The sequence below is a fragment of the Petaurus breviceps genome, unplaced genomic scaffold (genome assembly GCF_028583685.1).
Source record: "Petaurus breviceps papuanus isolate PSGF00001 unplaced genomic scaffold, PetGlider_PUasm1.0 91133, whole genome shotgun sequence".
NCBI lineage: Eukaryota > Metazoa > Chordata > Mammalia > Diprotodontia > Petauridae > Petaurus > Petaurus breviceps.
In genome coordinates, this window is record NW_027187419.1 from 82,712,250 (window position 1) to 82,732,523 (window position 20,274).

General features: G+C 37.9%; 1 protein-coding gene across 1 annotated transcript; it reads right to left on the reverse strand.

The window, feature by feature from the left end:
* Positions 1 to 124: 124 nt before the first annotated feature.
* Positions 125 to 9,116, reverse strand: ERMN (ermin). The gene is made up of 3 exons (XM_069080437.1): positions 8,679 to 9,116; positions 8,176 to 8,268; positions 125 to 5,373 (listed from the first exon to the last, which is right to left on the reverse strand). The coding sequence occupies exons 1-3, from the start codon at positions 9,046 to 9,048 to the stop codon at positions 4,838 to 4,840; spliced, it is 999 nt and encodes a 332-aa protein (XP_068936538.1). The 5' UTR covers positions 9,049 to 9,116; the 3' UTR covers positions 125 to 4,837.
* Between the last annotated feature and the right edge of the window lie 11,158 nt (positions 9,117 to 20,274).

Here is a 20,274-nt window from a genome sequence, read left to right on the forward strand (position 1 = left end):
TCTCAGTATCTATTACACAGCAGATGTGGAATGGTGAGTGGGTGTATGTGTGCAAAGGGACATGAGTGGAAGAAGGGATTTGGGGAGAAAATAGAGGAAAAGTCCTTTATTCCCTTCTCCCCATCATTTCTGGCTATGGAAAAAAGAAGAATGTGTGTATGGTGGTGATAGGAGTGTGTGGAGAGGGCCCAGGGGTGGTTGCTGCAGATAAGCTGTACTGCTCTATTCTCTCTCATCGATAATTGATATGTAGGAATATAGAAGGAGTTAGTAAGATCACAATGCTTCTCCTTAGTTTCCTCTTGCTCAGGCCCTTGTGTTAAATTAATGGAAATTAAAAGGAATTTTCTAATCCCAAATTAGATAGCTGTGTGGTCCATGCTTAAGCTCCTTGGCTCCAGCCAACGATCGGATTTTGGTTTGGAAAATTCCTTTTCACTCCTATAAATTCCTGATTGCCAGTCTATGTCCCCCAAATCTGTTTTCAGGAAGCACCAGTAAAACTCCACACAAGCTGTGAAGACAAGACTTCCCATGATGCTCCCTGACTGATATTCCAATGAGCCTTGGGACAAAAAGCGAAGACCAGGTGAAACCAGCAGGGCCATCAACCTTCACTCCTGTTCTACATTCCTGCTTTTATTAGCTCACTAACTTCTGAGCCTTTTCCAGTCAGCACAAATCTCACTGGTCTCATTCCATTATGAATGGATTTAAAGTTGTCTGGTGGTTCTGCACCAGCTTCTATGGTGTTGGAGGGAAAAGGCAACCACCTGCCTGCTCTGCTCTTTTAATGATGGTGCCAACTCCCCGTTTTTCCTTGTCCCTGCTCAAACTGATAAACTGCTCTCCTTGAATGAAATAAGAGACAGAGAACCGTGTAACCATATAATGTATATCCCAGACACACACCCTTTTATGCTATTTCATAGCTTGTTTTCCCTAAAAGGTGGGAAAGAAGAGGATAAGACACAAATGAGCACATTTTGCTCTGTCAATGAGTAAACATTTTAATGGGCTGGGGAGGTAGTAGCCAACTTAAACCTATTGACTAAAGGGGAATTTGAAGTTGAAATGTAGATTTCCAAAATCAATAATTTTGCTTGTGCCCAGTGACTGGAGTTTTAAATAAATCACAGCATATACACATGTGAGAGATTTCCAAATATTCTAGGCATTTTCTGCAATGAATCAGTTATTCCATCAACAGGCAGACAGTTTGGTGTTTGCTTTTGTACTTTTCCACTTCATGACTGTGACATTAGCTTTGGATATTTATCAATGCTATCTTCATTGTCTTTATTGCTTATATGCGCTAGTCATCCATTGCTCTCTCCCAGTCATTTATACTATTTTGTCTTATTTATTTTATTATAGTACTCTTCTCTCTTTGAACAGTGGTACCCCTTTTGCTATTTAGTCTTGTTACTTTTCTAATTTTATCCAATTTTTCCAGAACAGTGAGTGGGCCCATATGTTACTCTAATAATATGGCCAAGTATCTTTCTTTTTTATGCTAGTTGAGTAATTTATCCTTTTCCCAAAACACTTCTAATATTACTCATTTGACATGCTTTTCCTTCCATCACTTAAAAAAAAACTAAACTATTTTAATATCTTCCAAAGGTATTATAATTTGCAAATGAACATATGAGAAGAGCATTAAAACTTCAATGTTGTTGGAATCCATTAATTCAATGAGTAAAAAGATGTTAAATATTTTTAATCAGGAATAAAATTTATTTCTAAGAGAATTTTTCACTGTTCCTATAAAACGGAACTCTTTTTGTATATGTAAGCCATGATTTGATAAACTAGGCATATTTTAAGCCTCAGAATTTTTATATGATAAATATAAATAAAAGAGCCTATAAAATAAGATAGTATAATACTTTCTAGCTATCATTAACTGATGAGTTTGAGAAGGTAATGCATTATAGAACACCTTAAAAATAGCCAAAGACACCAAGATCTAGATTTAGAAACATACACACATTATCTAATACAGAGTAGACAAAGCATTTCTTTATTTGAATCGTTAATATAATGGTATTTTTTGTTGTTTTTTTTTTTCAACGATCACATTTGATGAGGCAGATTTTATATCTTCAGAAAATAAAACATTGCTTGTTGTTAATTCATATTTGCTCTAGTTTCTAAATCATATTAGGAACATCAGCAGGCCCAGGGTGAGCCAGTTTTCCTTCTACATTGGAAACAAAGAGCTTTTCTCCCTCGTTCATGCAGTTTGTGCTAGAAGGGACTGAATGGGAGAGATTTTCTTCACTTCATTTGAGGTTTTCAAAGTAAGACACCTTCCTTCCAAGATTATGGTTTCCTGACTAAAGAAAGTCAAATATCTATCAGTTACCTATTGGTCACCTACAGTCACTAAAATTTATGGCCTTAATCAGAGATAGCAGTAGTTCCTATATTATGATGAGCAGTGATGTAGAAGAAAAGCATTTGTAACAAACAACATGACCTATGCACCCATCAGTCCACATTAACCTGGAGAAGTATTAAAAATTCACCAGTTCTACACATCTTGCAATTGGATATCAATAGACAAATTGTCTGTAGCTAGTCATCTTCATTGGTTAGAGCAGAGAGCTAACATAGCCATATGAGTTAGACTTCCACGTGAGCTTTGTTTTGTTCCATGGCCATAAATGCAGTTCTATCATGTCACAAATAAGTGCTACTGGTCACAGAGGTGGATGTGAGGATGGTCCCATACAAATCTGTCACTCCTACTGAAATCAACCATATTCACATCCTAATGATGATAGGTCACCAACATTGTCCTTTTATGTAAAGAACAGTATTATGTTATGTTACAAAGTGAAACAGTAAATTATGGGATCATTTATTCCCCAGAATTTGAATGAAGTAATTCATAACCTAAGCTAACCATATAATTAATTAAGGTCTCCACTTGAATTTGCCAGTGGAGGTCTAGTTCTCTTATTTTTTCCCCCAAATCCCCAAATCATATATACAAAACTACACTTATTCTATTTCCAGGAGTCAGTCCTAAACGTTCCTGTGAACTCCACCTTCTGTGAGGGTTCAAATCAGGTGCTACCTTCCCAATGGAGCCTTCCCTTATTACTCCCAACTCTCAGCTTCTGTTTGCTCATTTGTAAATAAACACTTCTAAGGTCTCTTAGAGCTCTAAATTTGTAACCTTATGACTTTACCCCCAGTCTCATTGTATCATAATCTCCTTGAAATCAGGACCCATATCTTGGGATACCTTAGAGGGTACCTGACCCTAACAGAGGCTTAATAAGGACTTTTGAAAGTATTTACTATTGAAATGAGATGACATTTGAATACCCTGTTGAATATGCCATATTCAAAGGGATAAACAGAGGACTGTGGTCACCAAAACTACCAATTTTGTCTGTGTAGTCACTGAATCCACTTTTCAAAATGCATATAATGCTACATAAATCTTTGTCTTAAGACAAGGATTCAATAAAAATGTAATCAAAGTTAATTGGGGGTTGATTGCACATAAATAATCAAGAATCTGTGTGCAGCAAACCCTGGGATCTTCACAAACTGAAAAGGAGATAAACAAATTGTTGAATTGTTGAACAATGAGAGCTGTATTACATTTAAACAATAAGGAACTGTTTTTAAGCAGCAGCCTCAAAATAGATGCCTGTTACATGGAGCAGAAAATTCAGGATTATAGTTACTGAAGCCTCGAAAGAAAAAAAAAACCAAAAACCCAGGATCAAAATATTCCCAAATTAATAGAGATACTCTTTAGGGTCTCAAGACTAAAAAGTTAAATATTCCATTAGCTTATTAGCTTCAGCTTTCAGTGAAAAAATATCACTGAAAATATTCACTCAGGTCCCATATTGAAAACATGCTAAGGTAATTATTTCCACTCTCATGGTAAATAGTAAACTTGGATTAAGTTATTTAGAAAATTTCTGAAGGCCATGTTAATGAGTGAAGGCACAGTACTAAAGACAGGCTTTTTTTTTTAAATCATGCTAATATTTTCATCTTTGTTTGAAAGAAATGTAACTACTAGCAAAGATTTCCTAGATAAACAAAACAAATAAACCCCCACAGAAGTGAAAACATTCAATGCAACTCTTTGGTCTGGTGCCCACTTCTCTTCTATCCTGTCCCAATACGTCAGCCTTACAATGAGATGAATTCAATGGTGAACATAATACCAACATTTACCAAACGGAACTCTCCCGGCTGACAGCTGCTCAGCCCCTCCAGTGAGGGGACACGATGAATGGTAACACGAAGGGACTGGGCATATAGAATTTTCACTATCCAGAAGTCCAAGATAACAGTTTCACATCACAGGAGCACAATATGAGGGAAGGAGGAAGAGACCTTGAAGATTCTTTAAATGATTCGATGAAACAATGCGCTTCATTTGTACTATCCAACAACTATACATTTCTGAAGTTTAATATTGGGCTTCCCAACCTCTTTAGCTTCTCAACTAGAAAGACAGAGACGTAGCCTTGCAGGGCCATCTTGTTCCTTTGGTTACTTCACTTCCTAACCTTCCCACTTGTGCAGTCAGGTCATTACCAGATTCACCTGTGGTTCTTGGTATGCAGGATGATGCATTAGTAACATTTTAAACTGTATAAATTCTGTTGTGTAAGTGAAGAAACTTAATGCTGCTTGATTTAAGATGACCAAATTGGAGTTTTCTTCCTATGGCTAGTGGCACCCAATTTTCAAATGAAAGACAAGAGGTTAAGCTTCCATCGATATTATGAAATTATACACGAGAAAAAAGATGACAGGTAGCATGGGCAATGAAATGTCTTGAAGAAGTAAATTATAAATGCAACATGGACTCAAATTCATCAATTCTCTGCTTTGTGTTCCCCTTTTTAATTTTCCGATAGGATATTGTGTTGTATCTTGAATAAGTATGTCTGGAAATATCATTTTTCTTCCCCGAGGCTGGCAGATCCTCTGGTGTCACAGGGTGTGAACTGGGGCTGCTCAGAGGGGAGTCCTCACTGTCATTGCCTTCTTCCTTGAGGTGAGAAGCTCCTCCATTTCCTTTCTTAAATTCTATCAACCGGACTTCATCTTCTTCATCATCATCATCACCATTCTCGTTATCATTTTCTATCTCCTGCTCACAATCTTCTACTTCGTCATCCTGTTTGGACATCATCATTCCATCTTTATTGGGTTGCTGAGACCCCAGCCACTTCACATTAACTTCTGCTTCTGCTACCTGGAATTCCTCGTTTTTCCTCACTCTACCATCTCTTCCTTCTAGAAGTTTCTCAATGCCACTTTCTTTCTGTCTGGTTGAGTCTTGGAATTTTCCATGTGGAGAAATCTTCTCCCACTGAAGTCCTGTAGCAAAATCAATTTGGAGATGAGATGTACTATATTCTAAAATACTTAGTCATTATTATCTGTTGTACCTAGAGATATAAAAGTCTAGTTGGGATGCAAGGGGAGGAGAAATATATTGATTTTCAAACATTAGAAATACCAACGTCCACAGGAAAAAAAATTTTTTTTTTGAGGAAAGAAAGGTTTCTCCTCTGATAAAAATTGACTTTGCACACCTCTATTCCCAGAGACTCTCCACTGAGAGACCCCCACTAGAATCATAAATAGGATATTTTGTGCAAAAGTCATAAGTCATTCCAGCACTGTCCCAAGAAGCAGAGGTAAAGGTCTCATTTAATTGAATTAAACAAACATTTCTATAACCCTGTGGGCTACTATAGAGAGGCAGGGAAGGAGCTCACCCCAACGTGCCATCTGGCAGTTTCCTATTTTTACTAATTATTCTTGCTTAACAAGATGCTAAGCTGTTTTTTGTTTTGTTTTGGTTTTTTCTATCCACTGAAGGGCTAAAAGTACTGTTGAAAACCTCTACATTCAGCACCCTATGGATAAGTCCTAGTCACCCAATGCTAGTTTTGGCTCTTCCCCTCATAACTGATCGCAAAATCATAAAGGTGTTGCTAGAAGGAAGCTCAGTGAATATCTAGCCCAACCCTCTCCCTTCATTTTTCTACATGTGGAAACTGAAGCCCAGAGAGGTTGAATGACTTGTTTCAGATCACATAAGTTAGAAGGTACTAGAGGTAGGATTTGTACTTGGATTCTCTATCTGTAGGGCTGGCCCTCTTCTCCCTCTACCCCATTGCTTCCTATCTGATCTAAAGTAGCTGGGCACAAAGTCTGAAACAGGTGTACAAAGGTACATGGAGTAAAATACAGAGTCCACAATTTTAGTGACCCACAACATTTAGCACAAAATCATATCTCATGCCCAATTTAGCTTAAAACAGCAAAGCTCCTTTCTAGGGAAGCCACATTTTAGGCTGATTTCACTGTCATAATTGGGGAATATACATATAATAGCAAAACAGCCAATTAATTTGGTCAATTCAGTCAAAAATCTGGAAAGGGGCTAAACTAGATAAAAATGAAGATCTGTCTCAGCTCCAAATTTGTGATCTTATCTCCATTCCTGAGTGATTCCTTACTACCTTACTTTCCCACTCCCACCCTAAATACCTGGGGAAAAGATCACCACTCCCATAACAATAACTAGAGTATGTTTTTTTTCTCCCATGAGGAAATTTTCTCCATGACTTTAAATTACATTCTTCCTGAATATTATTTAGCATTTTTTCTTATTTATCATTCTATGGCAATAATCACTCTGCAGGTTTATTTCAATGGATTTTTTCTCCATTGGAAATATGATAGGAAAAATAAAATTGATACCTCTTGAATTTAAGACAACTAAATATTCCCCTAAATAACGAAATAAATATTTTGAGAAATTCAAAGAACCCACCTACTTTAAGAATTCAAGTATTGCTTTCTTATTTTACTAGGCCAATGTTAAAGTCAATAAATAACAACATAATGCTTCCAAAGGGGTTTGCCTATAGGAGCTTTTCATTGAGATACACTACTCAAATGAGACTTCCCTGTTATCCAAGTAGCCTGAATGTTTGGAACCTTGGGAGAATGAAGATGAGGAAGAGAATGTTAACTAAGGGAGGAGTAATCTGATAAAAGAGTCTATTCAGCATAAGTCTAAGGGTGTTAGAAACGAGTTTTGCTATGGACACAGAACCTCCCTGTTGTTTCTGCTTCCTGAAGCCACAGTGTGGGACATGCCCTTCCCACCCTTCCAAAAGCAATGGCTATCTCCAGTCACACTCAGGTCTGTGTCACACACTGCAGGTGTGTGTCATGCTTCCCAGCATCCCAGAGACCCCATGCTATGCTACTTCACCCCTGAAAATGTGGTAGGCTACATTTTAGATGACTATCACATCCATGGTTCTTGTTAGCACATCTCTATTTTAAATGATGCTCTAATTTCTCAAAAAATGGCCTATTCAATGTTTTGCCTGTGGGGTCCTAGGTATTAATTAGGGTAAATTGGCTAGGCACTAAAAGCTGCCTGCAACTTTGAGATAAAATGCTGGTGGCTGGGAGTCAGGGTCTGTGAAAGACTACTTAATAGATTTTGTTATGCACTTAAAAGAGAGCATGCCTTGAATATAGATGTCTACTAAAACAGAAGAGGCTCCTAAAGGATTCAGTGTGTACCCAGCTATTGAGTTTGTTGAAATACGAGGTGTGATATTTTTTTAATCTTCCTGCCTACAAAGAAGCTGGTTATCCTAAGATTTTTTGACAGAATTTATGTATTTTGAGCTGACCTTCAAGAACCCACCCCCCAAATTTCCACAGGATTCTATGGGTTTACAGTTTCTCCAAATTATATGTGAATTCTAGAGTTGTATGGCAAACCAAATTAAAGACCTACTATTTACATGCCATTGGAAGTATGGTACAGATTTTGAGATTGTGAATGAAAAATAAATGTCAGTTGAATGGACAAATATCATACCCCTCCATTATGGAACATTTCAGTCAGCTATACTAATCTATGCAATCTGGGTCTTGAACTCCCTGGGATATTTTCTAAGGTGGAACTGACTGATAAATCATGACTGACTTATCTGCCTCCAGCAGTCTCAAGAGTTTGGATGCATTTCCTAAATTGCTTTTCTCCCCCACGCATACACCCACATATCCCTCCAATAGCCCATGCAAAGCTGTTCCCTATATACAGTCAGAGAATATTGTGTACAACGTGTGAGTTCTCATTACCTTCCTCTGATGTCATTTCATCAGCTCTTGTTTCCTTGAGGGAGAAACTTGCTATTCTCTTGTGAACAGTAAAGTTGTCCTCCTCTGTTTTTTCTTAAGAAAGATACAAGAAGGGTACAAGAGTTATGACAGCTGAAATGGAACTCAAATGACCAAAAAGCCCCTGCAAGGTGGCTCTCTGTTATTATGACTAAAGGTCACATTTTTCCTTTTCTAAATAATTTCTCAAAAGATTCATTTCATTTTTTGTCTGACTTCAAATGTCCTTTCTTATTATAGAAACATTTATTCTGACATCCTTAGGCATGTTGTCATAGTTAACATAGAAAAGCAGTCAAATTTCGAATCACCCGATCCCATTATCTATCTATCTGGCTATAAAAGTTGCTTGAATTCTCACACGTGCTATTCTTTACTATTCTAACAAAATGTAAAAGAAGGAGTCATATGTACCCCCAAGTTCCCAAACTGAAACAAGCAAAATCATTTAAATGATACTTTACCTTCTTGATGATTCTTCTCTTCCAAAGACCAAGCCAAATCTCTGCAGATCATGCTTGCTCGAGAATATTTGCTTTCTTCTGGATTTCCTTTGGAGAAAGAATCTTCAAGATTTATATCTGTGCCACGACATTTGCTGAGGTCATCAGGGGTGAAAACCTCATCATTAATATCAATGGTCTCTTTTTCAGGTGACATGTCTCCATTGTACTCAGTCAGACTGGATGTCTTTGGAACTTCTGTCATGATTTTCCAGTAAAGAGCAATTAATTTGGAACCTTTGGGATATAAGTAAAAGGGATGACTCCCCTTGATAGGTATTTTGATTCCTCCTTTAAAATCCCAGAATCTTCCTAGCAATTCCAAGAGCATAGGTTGAAAACTTTCTTGCCTATCACTATATTTTTCTCCAATGCTTAACAAACTTAAAGTATCCTCCCTCAAACCAGAACACAGAATTTTAAAAACTGGGAATTGTCTGAGATTTTAACAACCTCTTCTTTGCACCAAACTAGCCAATCAGCACCCTCGCTGTTTGGTCCTCCCACTTGTCTAATTAAGTAGTAATATTTTAATTTATGTAAACATCTGAAGCAATCAGGCTTTTGTGTGAGCCTGCAGAAAGTGTTTTCCAACATGGCTGGCCCTGCAAAGAACCAAGATTTGTGTCCCCTTGTTATAATAGTCCTTTGTTATTCCCCTTGTAACAGGACCCACAATTGTTCCACAGCTTTAATCCAAAAAGAATGACCACCTTAAATCATGTTAGTGCTGTGTAACCAGCTTAATATTTCCAGGCAGGTTTTGTTCTAGTAAACCTCAGATGCTTTTGTGTAAACAATAGCTTCTTTTCCTGATCACTGAAGAATAAAACCAGCTTATACAATGTTGGCCTTATGTATAGGCGGTCTACACAACCACCTATATATACTGTGATTTGGGGCTTCAGAAAAGGACCTCTATTCTTACCCTGACATTATTTCTTTTAGCTACAAGCTAATACCAAAAACTCTATCATCAAAGTCGTACTGTTTTGGTAGTAACTTCCCCCAAAAAGCAGTATCAATTTCACAGATCAAATGCATTGAGATATATGTAAAGTGTTTTGTAAAGTGCTATGTTATGTATTATTATTTTTGTCAATTTTGTGTTTATCTATTATAAATGCCTGCATATATATTCACATAGACAAACATATATTATATATCATATCATTATATTATATCATATCTATCTATCTATCTATCTATCTATCTATCTATCTATCTATCTATCTATCTATCCATATCTATCTATCTGTCTGTCTGTCTGTCTTTATCTATTCTCCCAAAAGAATGTAAGCACTTTAAGGAAAGGGACTCTCTTTGTATCCCCACCACAATGTCCAGAGTATAGAAGGCACTTATGAATCTTACTTGCCCTTTACATGTTTGGTCTGTGTGGGCAGGTATTTGTGCATTTTCTAAAATTTTCCAAATGCAAGGCATTTTACACATATTAAGTATTTCATAGACATTTATGGAATTGACACAAACTGACCTCGTTAGTCCTTGGGACTAGACATTCTATCGGTCTTTTGAAAACCTACCTATAGGGAAGCCTCTCTGAAATTTTCTAATAGTTTTTCTTGTCACTATCTATTAATTCACTTGCTTAGTTGCTCAACAGCTATTTATTGAGTCACTCTGTACAAGGCACCGTGCATTGTTCCACGAGAGACAAGGAGATGTAAAAGACATCTTTGCATCCTTGGATATTCCACATGCTTGTACTCCCTCTTTATATTACATTCCCTCTTTTCCCTTAAGATATAGCTTTGGCATCATATTTTGCAAGGAGCCTTCCCTAATCACCCACACTGCAAGGGTCCTTTTTCTCAAACTACCCTCTATTTAGCACTTTGTACATATTCATATTTACTAACTCTATTTATGACGTCTTTGTAAATATATTTGTTGTTTTACACATTGTTCTTGGATCCCCAGTGCCCAGTAGAGTGCCTAGCACGCAGTAAGCACTAAATACTTGTTCATAGATTGATTGATCCTCCCTCCCCTTGAGGAGCTTAACAAGAACATAACAAGATGTACCAAAAGGTAGTTTCAATGGCTCTGATGTCTTCCTTTTCAATTAGCCACCACTTGATTTGGCATCTCATAGTAGAGGAGTTAGGTTAGTAGAGTTAAAGCTATAAGAAGCCTTAAATATCATCTAATGACTGTAGCACCACCTCATTTTATAGATGAACAAATGAAAAACCAGAGAGAAGAAAAGACCTGCTCAAAGTCACACATAAAGTAACAGCTGGCCTGTAACTAGGGTCCTTTCTTTCTTTTTTTTTAAAGCAATTGGGGTTAAGTAACTTGCTCAAGGTTACACAGCCAGTTATTTTGTGTGGGTGCCAAGTATCTGAGGCAGGAATCGATCCTGGGTCTCCCAATGCCTGGCCGCACTCTTACTCACTGTGCCACCTGGCCACTCCAAGGGTCTTTTCTTTAAAGAAAACACAAAAACCATGCTTTAATGCTCTGCTTTTTTATATCTGTGTTGACTCTCAATAATCCTACCACTCCCACAGTAAAATCCCCTTTTGTAATGAAAAAGCACAGTTAAGTAAAACACTGCCTGGTAAATAGTAGGTGCTTAATAAATGCTTGTTGATAAATTCAGCACAATGATCATGGCCAGCAGCACATGCCTCACACTGGGCCTCTTTACCAAAGAGAGAGAGGTGGTCTTAACCAACAAACCTCTGGAATTGAGATGGATCAGAGTGCCCATTGGCGTTCTCATGTCTTCTTGTTTTCCTTTACATTATTGTGTGTTGGGGTTTTCTTAGTAAAGATACTAGACTGGTTTGTCATTTCCTTGCCAGCTCATTTTACAAATGAGGAAACTAAGGCAAATAAGGCTAAATGACTTACATAGCTAGTAAGTGTCTAGGACTAGATTTGAACTCAGGAAGATGAGTCTTCCTAACTTCCGGTCCAGTGCTATATCCACTGCACCACCTAGCTGGCCTATGGCACTGTATGTATCTATATGTACCTTTTTATACCTAAATCCACAGAAGTACACATAGATGCACACACGTGACTTAGACCTGTGATCTCATTGTTGAAGCAAAATATACCTATCGATGCAATTTGTGAACTCCTCCACAACTTAGTCTTACACAGCTGCCTGGTACACAATAATATTCTGTTGCATTTGTGTGACACAGCTTGTTTAGTCATTCCGCCCTACAGGCCCACACTTGGTTTTCAGGTTTTCAATCTCCAAAGTCTTTTCACACAGGATCACAGAGGTACAACTGAGAGGGACTTCAGAGACCTTCTACTTCAGCCCCTCATTTAGCATATAAGGAAACTGAGGCCAAGGAGAGGTTAAGTGACACAAGGACCAAAAGGGAAAAAAAGATAATTAATGGAGAGACTACCTGGCACTCTCAGTAAAAAGATAATTTGCTAATCCATTGCCTGTTACTACCTGTAGCTTAAAAAATGCATACCTCTTTGCATAAATGACAGTTTAAACTGAAATGTTATTACATCTCCCATATGGTAAGGGAATTTGGGGTGGGGGAGGGACACAAAGAAAAATGACAGTTATGTAAAGTCGTGGACCTCTTTCACCAGTCATTTATTTTAAATAATAGGAATGAGGTCACTGGAACCAAGACATTTGTGAAACTGAAGTTATATTGCAGGAGGAGAAATGTGGAAAGGAAAGATTTCTCCCCAAAATGTAACTAGGTCATGTAATCCTTCAAATGTCTACAGTTTCAGTTACAAGTTATCTAGAATCAAGATTCCAGTCGAGGATAGAAAGATCACAGATTTAGGGCTGGAAGGCTGGAGGTCATGTCAACCGGATCCCTTTATATGACAGGGGATAAAACTGGGCCCCCAAAAAGTGAAGTGCCTTGTGAAAGGACATATGGATAGTAAACACCAGAGGATGATTTTGAATCCATTTTCTGTGGCTCTAAATTGAGCACTTTTCCCATTATACTACCCCTGTAATTCCAATATTTTCATGAAAAATCAAATAATTTGTAAGGATCACATCCAAGATTGGCATAAACACTAGTTTGTTGCTGTTCAGTCATTTTCAGTCATCTCTGACTCTCCATGACCCCATTTGGGGTTCTCTTAGCAAAGATACTGGAATGGTTTGCCATTTCTTTCTCTAGTGGATTAAGGCAAACATGTTAAGTTACTTGCCCAGAGTCACATAGCTGCTAAGCCTCTGAGACCAGATTTGAACTCGGGTCTTTCTGATTCTAGGCCAAGTACTCTATCCACTGAGACATCTAGCTGCCTCCAATATCTGTGGCACATAGTAGGTATTTAATAAATGTTTCTTAATTCAGTGATCTGTGTATCTAGCATCTTGTGGGGAGACAAATCTTCAGAGGAATAAAGACCAAGAGAGCAGTTTGAAACTAAAAGTCATTTCTCCTAGACTATCAACATTTAGCAAGGCAGAGGAGCCTAGTATTGTCTCTGCTGTGGCAATGTTGCTTCTCTACATGTTGACTATTTCCCAAAGTCTCTCTCCCACCAGAGAGTCTCAAACCACAGTTCTCTCTCAAACCCCACCCCTGTGCAGGGACAGAGCATCAAATAACCCTTCTCTTCACCAACACAGAGTCTTATGCAAATTCTCAGGCTTGAACCCCAAGTTACATTCTTATCATCATCACCATCATTATCATCATCATCATCACCATCCATTGTTTCACCTACAGTTATGTTCAGAGAACTAATTTATGATGTTGGATGCATGGGATATGACTTCAGTCTTTTTGAGTTTTCCAAAGCAATTTTAATGGTAAAGAAAGGAGAAACTCAAGGAAGAAAATAAAGCTGTTTTACTGTCTTAGTCATCATTACTAAGATTTAATGTACCCAGATTCATCAGGGAGATATTGTTGATATAATCTCTATAGGAGCTTGCTGGCAGGCAACTACAAATCTGTCCCCAACAGTGGGATTTGTCTTGATTTATTTAATAGGGTGGGGACTAAGGGGGCTTCTATATTCACAGATATCTGATAGACAAGTTAACAGAATGAAAATATACCTCAGTATGATTGTGTATGTATATATTTATAATATGTTACCGCATATGCATACACATCTTTTCGTAGTTTGAAAGCATTTTATAATCCATCTAGAGGAAAGGATCTGTGTGAAAGTAATATCACTGCCGTCATCATGCCTCTCAAGCTATTTTGAATGTCACCAGGAGTTTAAGACAACATGTTGTTATTCAAGGGATACAGGCAAGCAAAATAATTAAACACATTTTTTTCTTTAAAAAATATAGCCCTGCTGTGAGTCACTGCCTCTCCAAGAAGGTGACAGTGATATGAATGTGAACAAATGTGATGTCTCCTAGGATGCCTAGGATAATTTAGTTGAGATAAAATTCATCACAGGCTAAGCAAGAGAAGTCTCAGTTGCTCTCAGTGGGTGAAATAAATCTTCAGACATATTAGGATCCTGCTTAAAGAGTTTGTGTTTGGCCTGAGAAAAAGATATCTGACAGCTGATGGAGGTTTTTCTGACTTATAGTGGGAGGGGGGCAATGTTGTGCAAACAGATGATAAAATTCCACTTGGTGATTATATTGCTCACTTCCGAGACAGCTTAAGGTAGAAATTAAATTTATTTTCTGTATTCTCCTAAGCAGCGTATCATAGTGGGTGGATCGCTAGACTTATTGAGGAAGACTTGGGTTCATTCAAATCTTACTTGGAACATTTACTACTGCGTGACCAAAGGTGGGTCCAAAACCCTCTGAACTTCAAGCAACTTTCTAAGACCGTAAGTTAACGATGGGTTACAATCTGTGTGAGTAGAGGAAGTTCACATCCCTACCCTTACAAAATCACTGGTCCTCAATGTATTTTTAATATATTATTAGCCACATAATTTAAGTTCTGTGTGTGGTACAAGAACCTAAGCCATATCAGTTCAAAAGCTTATTTTTTTTAATCGTGGTGTCAGATTTAACCAGAGCAGAGCGCTCCATCTCATTGTGGGGGAAAAAAAAAACTATTGTCCAAATAGATGATTGTGTTTGGGTATGCAATATCCTGCTGAACTCTTAATGTGTCCTAGGCAGCATTTTTTAGAACAACATATTAAATATTATAACTAGCAAACTGTTTGGTGTGGCCCAGGGCAATGTGGCATAATGGAAAGAATCAGATTTTGTTTGGAGTGCTAAGTGTGAAGTGTGCCACTTGCTAGATGTGTAGGGAAATGCTGAGGGGAGAGGGAAGGGGGAAGGTAGGACTCAGATACATTACATGACGTTTGGAAAGAAGGCAGTTATCCAGTGTTGGAATTTGGCCATAAGATTCATGTTGACATATCTACCCAACCCAGTTCCTACTCTCCCCTCCCAGGCACACAGCAAACACTTCAGACCTAAGTTATACTTGTACTTTGTCCCCATTGCTTGACAGGGAAGTAGATGAATGCCAATTGAAGACTGCCACCTGCAGATCGAGAGGCAGAAACGGCATACAATAAGTAATTGTGACTAACAGACCATGACAACATCCCTTAAGAAGTTTAGTGAAGGACGACCCTGGCCAGTTCCTGTGACAGATAACACTGTAGGGTGGGCTATTGACTCTCAAAAGAATCCATATTCCCATTTGCAACTGTGCTCAAATGGGATTCTAGCCTATGACTCAACTCCTCATGCCTGACTCAGACATGAGTCATTGTCTCACCACTAGGCCCAATGTTTTCACCCAAACTAACCTGAGTTGTGAGGAAGCAATGTCAGAGGAAAAAGAGATGCCTCAGACGGAGACAGGCTGAGGGCTCAGTGTTTCTTCAGTTAAAACCTGGTACATACAAAGACATAAGGATTTCTCTAATACATTTCTTTTTACCTTGAGAAAACAGTTTGCTAGTTATAATATTTAATATGTTTTAAAAAATTGCTGCCTAGGATACATTAAGAGTTCAGCAGTATATTGCATACCCAAACAAAATCATCTATTTGGAAAATAGTTTGTTTTTTGTTTTTTATTTTTCTGCAATGAGATGGAGAGCTCTGCACTAGTTAAATCTGACACAATTTGAAAAATAAGCCTTTGAACTGACATGGAAGAAAGGTAGCTTAGTTTTGTATTAGGTTCTTTATTAACTTAGCTACTTTTTGTGTTCCAGACTCAGTAGTCTGGCCCTAAGCCTTGTGAGAGAGTAAAAAGATCCCTGGATTTAGATTAAGTTTTGTTTCCAAAATCCTGCTCTGCTACTGAATAGCAGGAGTGACCTTGGGCAAGTCATTTCATTAGTTAGTCAACAAGCATTTATTCAGCATAAAAACAAGAGCAAATCCATCTCTACTCTCAAGGAGCTTATGACTTATTTGGAGATTGGCATGTTCCTATATACAAAATAGATACAAGATAATTGGAGGAAGGGAAGAAGTAAAAGGTTTCATATGGATCAGGAATTCTTAACTTTTTTGGTGTCATGGACCCCTTTGGCAATCTGTCGAAGCCTAGGGACCTCTTTTTAGAATAACATTGATAAGTTATTGAAGGAAATGTTCAATTTAAGTTAGAAATTAAGGAAAATAAAAATGATATAATCTTTCCATCCAAGTTCATGGACCCCCAAAATCTATCTATGGACTTCTTGAGGTTCTCTACAGTCCAGGTTAAGAACCTATGAGGTAGAAATAGGTACCTGAATCTGAATAATCTATGGGTGAAATTAGGGTTACTAAGAAATGGATGTGAGGAGATAATCCATTCTCAGCACAAAGGACAAGAAGCCTGTTGGACAGAATGATCAACAAAGCCTTTTCCGGCTCAAACATGCTCAAACTCCTGGTCCATTCATTTCTTTTACTTTCTTCGTCTAGAAACCATGAATAATCACTTTCATTCTAAATACTACATGCCTCAGGGTTACAATGTAGCAGAGTTGATAAGAGTACTGGATATGGACTCAGGAAATCTAAATCCTACCTAAGACACACATGAGTCACATTCTCCTGGGTAAATCAGTTAATCTCTCTGAGCCTTAATTTCTCTACTTGGAAAATGGCAATAAATAAAAAGCAGAAAACCTTCTACCAAAGGGCTGATTAAGGGTCAAATAAAATTATATATGTCATGCCTTTTGCACTTCAAAGTGCCACATAAATGTAAGTCTAATTTTCTGTACTTTAATCTCAATATGCCCTCTTTGATTTCACTATTAGAATAAGAGGACAGCAATGTTAAAACACCTACATACAAAGCCTTAAATGAAAATGTAAAATGGTCTCAGGTCCAAAAAAGAACTTTGGAATAATTCAAAAAAAGATTTTAAAAATCAAATAAGAGAGGTAAAAGAATAATTGGGAAAAGAAATGAGTAATGCAAGAGAACCATGTAGAACCAGCAGTTTGGTAAAGGAAGCACAAAAAAATGGAAAAAGATGTACAAAAATCCACTTAAGAAGACAACTCCTTAAAATGCAGAATTGGGCAAATTGAAAAGAAAGTACAACAGCTATCTGGAGAAAATAATTCCTTTAATATTTAATTTTTGGTGGACTGTTTTGCAGGCATATATATGTAGTAGCAAGCACCCTAGCATCCCCAGGATGGCTGCCAACACAGGTTCCTAGGTCTGCTTTTCTAAAGGAAAGAGACTCAAAATGGGTTAACAAACTTACTTTAATCAAACATGTCATTTACCTAGTTCAGGGGAAAAATGTCAGCACCCCAAACTTCAGAGAATACAGAAGTTACAAGCAGACAAAAAATACAGACAGAGAAACAAATCAGCAGATAGGCTTCCACCTGTCCAACCATTACATCCATTCCTAGTCAGTTACCGGAGAGAGAAGCACCAACATCTGGGTTTTCAAAGCCGGGGGGCTCAATGGCTGCCCAGAGTCTCATCTGGTCAAATCACATAACTCTTATCAAAGTGAACCCCAAAACAAAATCTCACATCAGGGTATTTGTAGCCTTCTCCTGGCTCAGAGAATGTTACAACCCTCTTGATTCATTGCCCAATTACAAGGCATCAAGGCATGGGCATTCCTGAAAAGCAAGCCTCATGCCACAGGCTCCAGGTGACCACATTCAGCCTATTAGGGGGGCATATTATATTTTCAAATCAAAGAAGGTTCTCAGAGTCATTTAAGCCTATCAAAGGTCCTAGAGGCAGGGAAGATCTTAAATTGCCATTCCCATAACAATATAAGTTTTTTGTGTGTAGCATTGGTATAAGTTCATCTTCTGATGGCCCACTGAATGCATCATTGAGACAGCTCCAGTGGCAGAAAGGCATATGGGACTGATGAATAATTCATCCTTTTTACATCTACTTATGATTTCTTTCCCTAGGTCTCTGTTTAGAAGATTTTTCATGCCCCGTAATTTGGAGGTCATAAGTATTTGATATAGTGACATATTTGCTCTGGTGTCATATTTGGCATGGTGACATCTCTTTAGTGCATTGTTCTTTAGTTTTTATGGGTCAGTATTAGGTCTGGGAAGATATGGGAATGAGTTTGGTTTGAGATGATACTCCAAGGCCAGTACAGTTTATTTTGTTGAATTTTCTAGGATAGCTTATAGTTTGTATGCATAGGATTGAAATTTCTCATTGACCAGTTTATGATAGCTAGTAAGCTTCTGGTAAGCAGTTCTTACCACTTAATTATCTCTTCCTAGGTATGAAATAAGTGCTAAATTTTTGCAGCCTGCAGGGCTTTATTATAGTTCTTACCATTTCCTTGTAAAATCTGGGTCAATGAACATCTGATCTCCTTAAGTATATAACCTGTCTGTCATTTTTTAGGGTGATGAGCTCTTTTATTGTTATTATTATTATTATTATATATAAGATTTGTTTTCTAGAGGGGAGAAGTGTTAACTATATTTGGGGGAGACCAGAGACATGAGCCATACCTAAGGTTGTATTAGAAATTTTCCCAGAATTATCCCACAGTAGAGGCAAAAAAAGCATTAGAGAAACACTATTATACCTTCTCCTCTTCTTCCCCCACTGATACACTGGAGCTGGTAAAAATATGCAGGAGCCAACTCTTACCAATTTTCAAGAGCTGATTATTAAATTTTTAGTGTGTATATTTATACTTTAGAAAGTGGCAAACACTAAAAATCAGGGCTTGACTTATTATTTTGTTAATTGTCTAGACTTAGAAAATTGATGAAGAAAAGGTAAATAATGAAGATTAAACTTAGAGGTGTATCATCTTTTTTTTTCTTTTTGAGAACCTGTACACTCCAACTACTTTTCCACTCCCAGTCTGGGGTAAGGCCGCCTTCCAGGTAAATGAAGTTTGTGTAATCATGTGGTAAAATTTTAAAAGCTCCCTCTCTCAACTTCTGCCTTGATTAAGCAAGTAATCTAGCTCCAAAAATTCACCAATCCTAGATGATCTGTCCTAATTTAATTAGGGAAATAGTTGAAATTTGCTCAAAAATTAAACAATCACATATGAGACTCTCTTCCCCCCCCCCCTCACCCTCCCACTTTCATCATGTAACTTTTGACTGGCTAGCACTAAGTCTGGTGTATTCAGTCTTAGAAAAGGTTCCAAAGTATCATTTGATTTTTTTCTCGCTTTTTGTTCACCCAGAGTTTCCTCTAGATCTTTCCAAGTACAATTAGAATAAAAGTTATAATTGTTTCCATAGATGCAGATAAAAGAGTTCTCACTTCCCATTAAGGTTGTCAAAGTAATAAGGTATTTCTAGTATAGAAAAGTCTTATTTCAACAGAAAGACATAATTCACAAAGCACAGAGAAAGCTCATGGTAGCCGATAAACAATACATTCTCCTTCCTTGAGGGAGAGTCTGACTTTTTCTCCAGGTTTGGGATAGTTATCCCCTCTAGCCTCAGCCCCAGCAGTACACTAATAAGCTCCGGTTCTTTTCCTTTTAAATATCTAAATCCTAGCTCTGGAGAAATGTTGAGAGTCCTGGAACCCAGCTTCCAGAAGAAAGGAGAGGGGATTCTTTGGACAATGTGATTGTTCATCCTTCATTTTCAAAGAGGACCAATAACATCCCAGGGTGATGTTTTGACTTGCCCAGGAATTGGATTTAAATGAGGGAGAGCTGCACAAAGTCATCAGTCTCACTCTCTCTTCCAGAGTCATCAAAGTCCAGTGGCAGGACAAAAGTCAAGATGTAACAATGACCTAAGATGTAGTGGATGACCTTGGCATCTTCGATGTCTGATTAAGCTCAGGTGCTCCACAGCACCTGCTTCAGCTGTCTCCATGGCCATTAGAACATCTACTCATTCTGCCAGGGGGAGGCTTCACATGCTTAGGGTAGACATCCCCTTAACTCACTGAGGGGTTTGAGGTCTGTCAGTTACCCTCAACTTGGTTTAGCCTGTCTACCAAGATGCTTTTACCAGGATGTGACCACTTCACATGATACAGCTTCTCAGAGCTACAGGTGAGAGAGAGGAGCCCTGAAAAGGGCTTGGCAAGCCAGAAGTTCAAGTCCTCTCTGAACATCCCGTATACCTTATATGCCTTTGATAGTATCAAGGTCCTGGAGAATTTTCAGAGACCCAAAC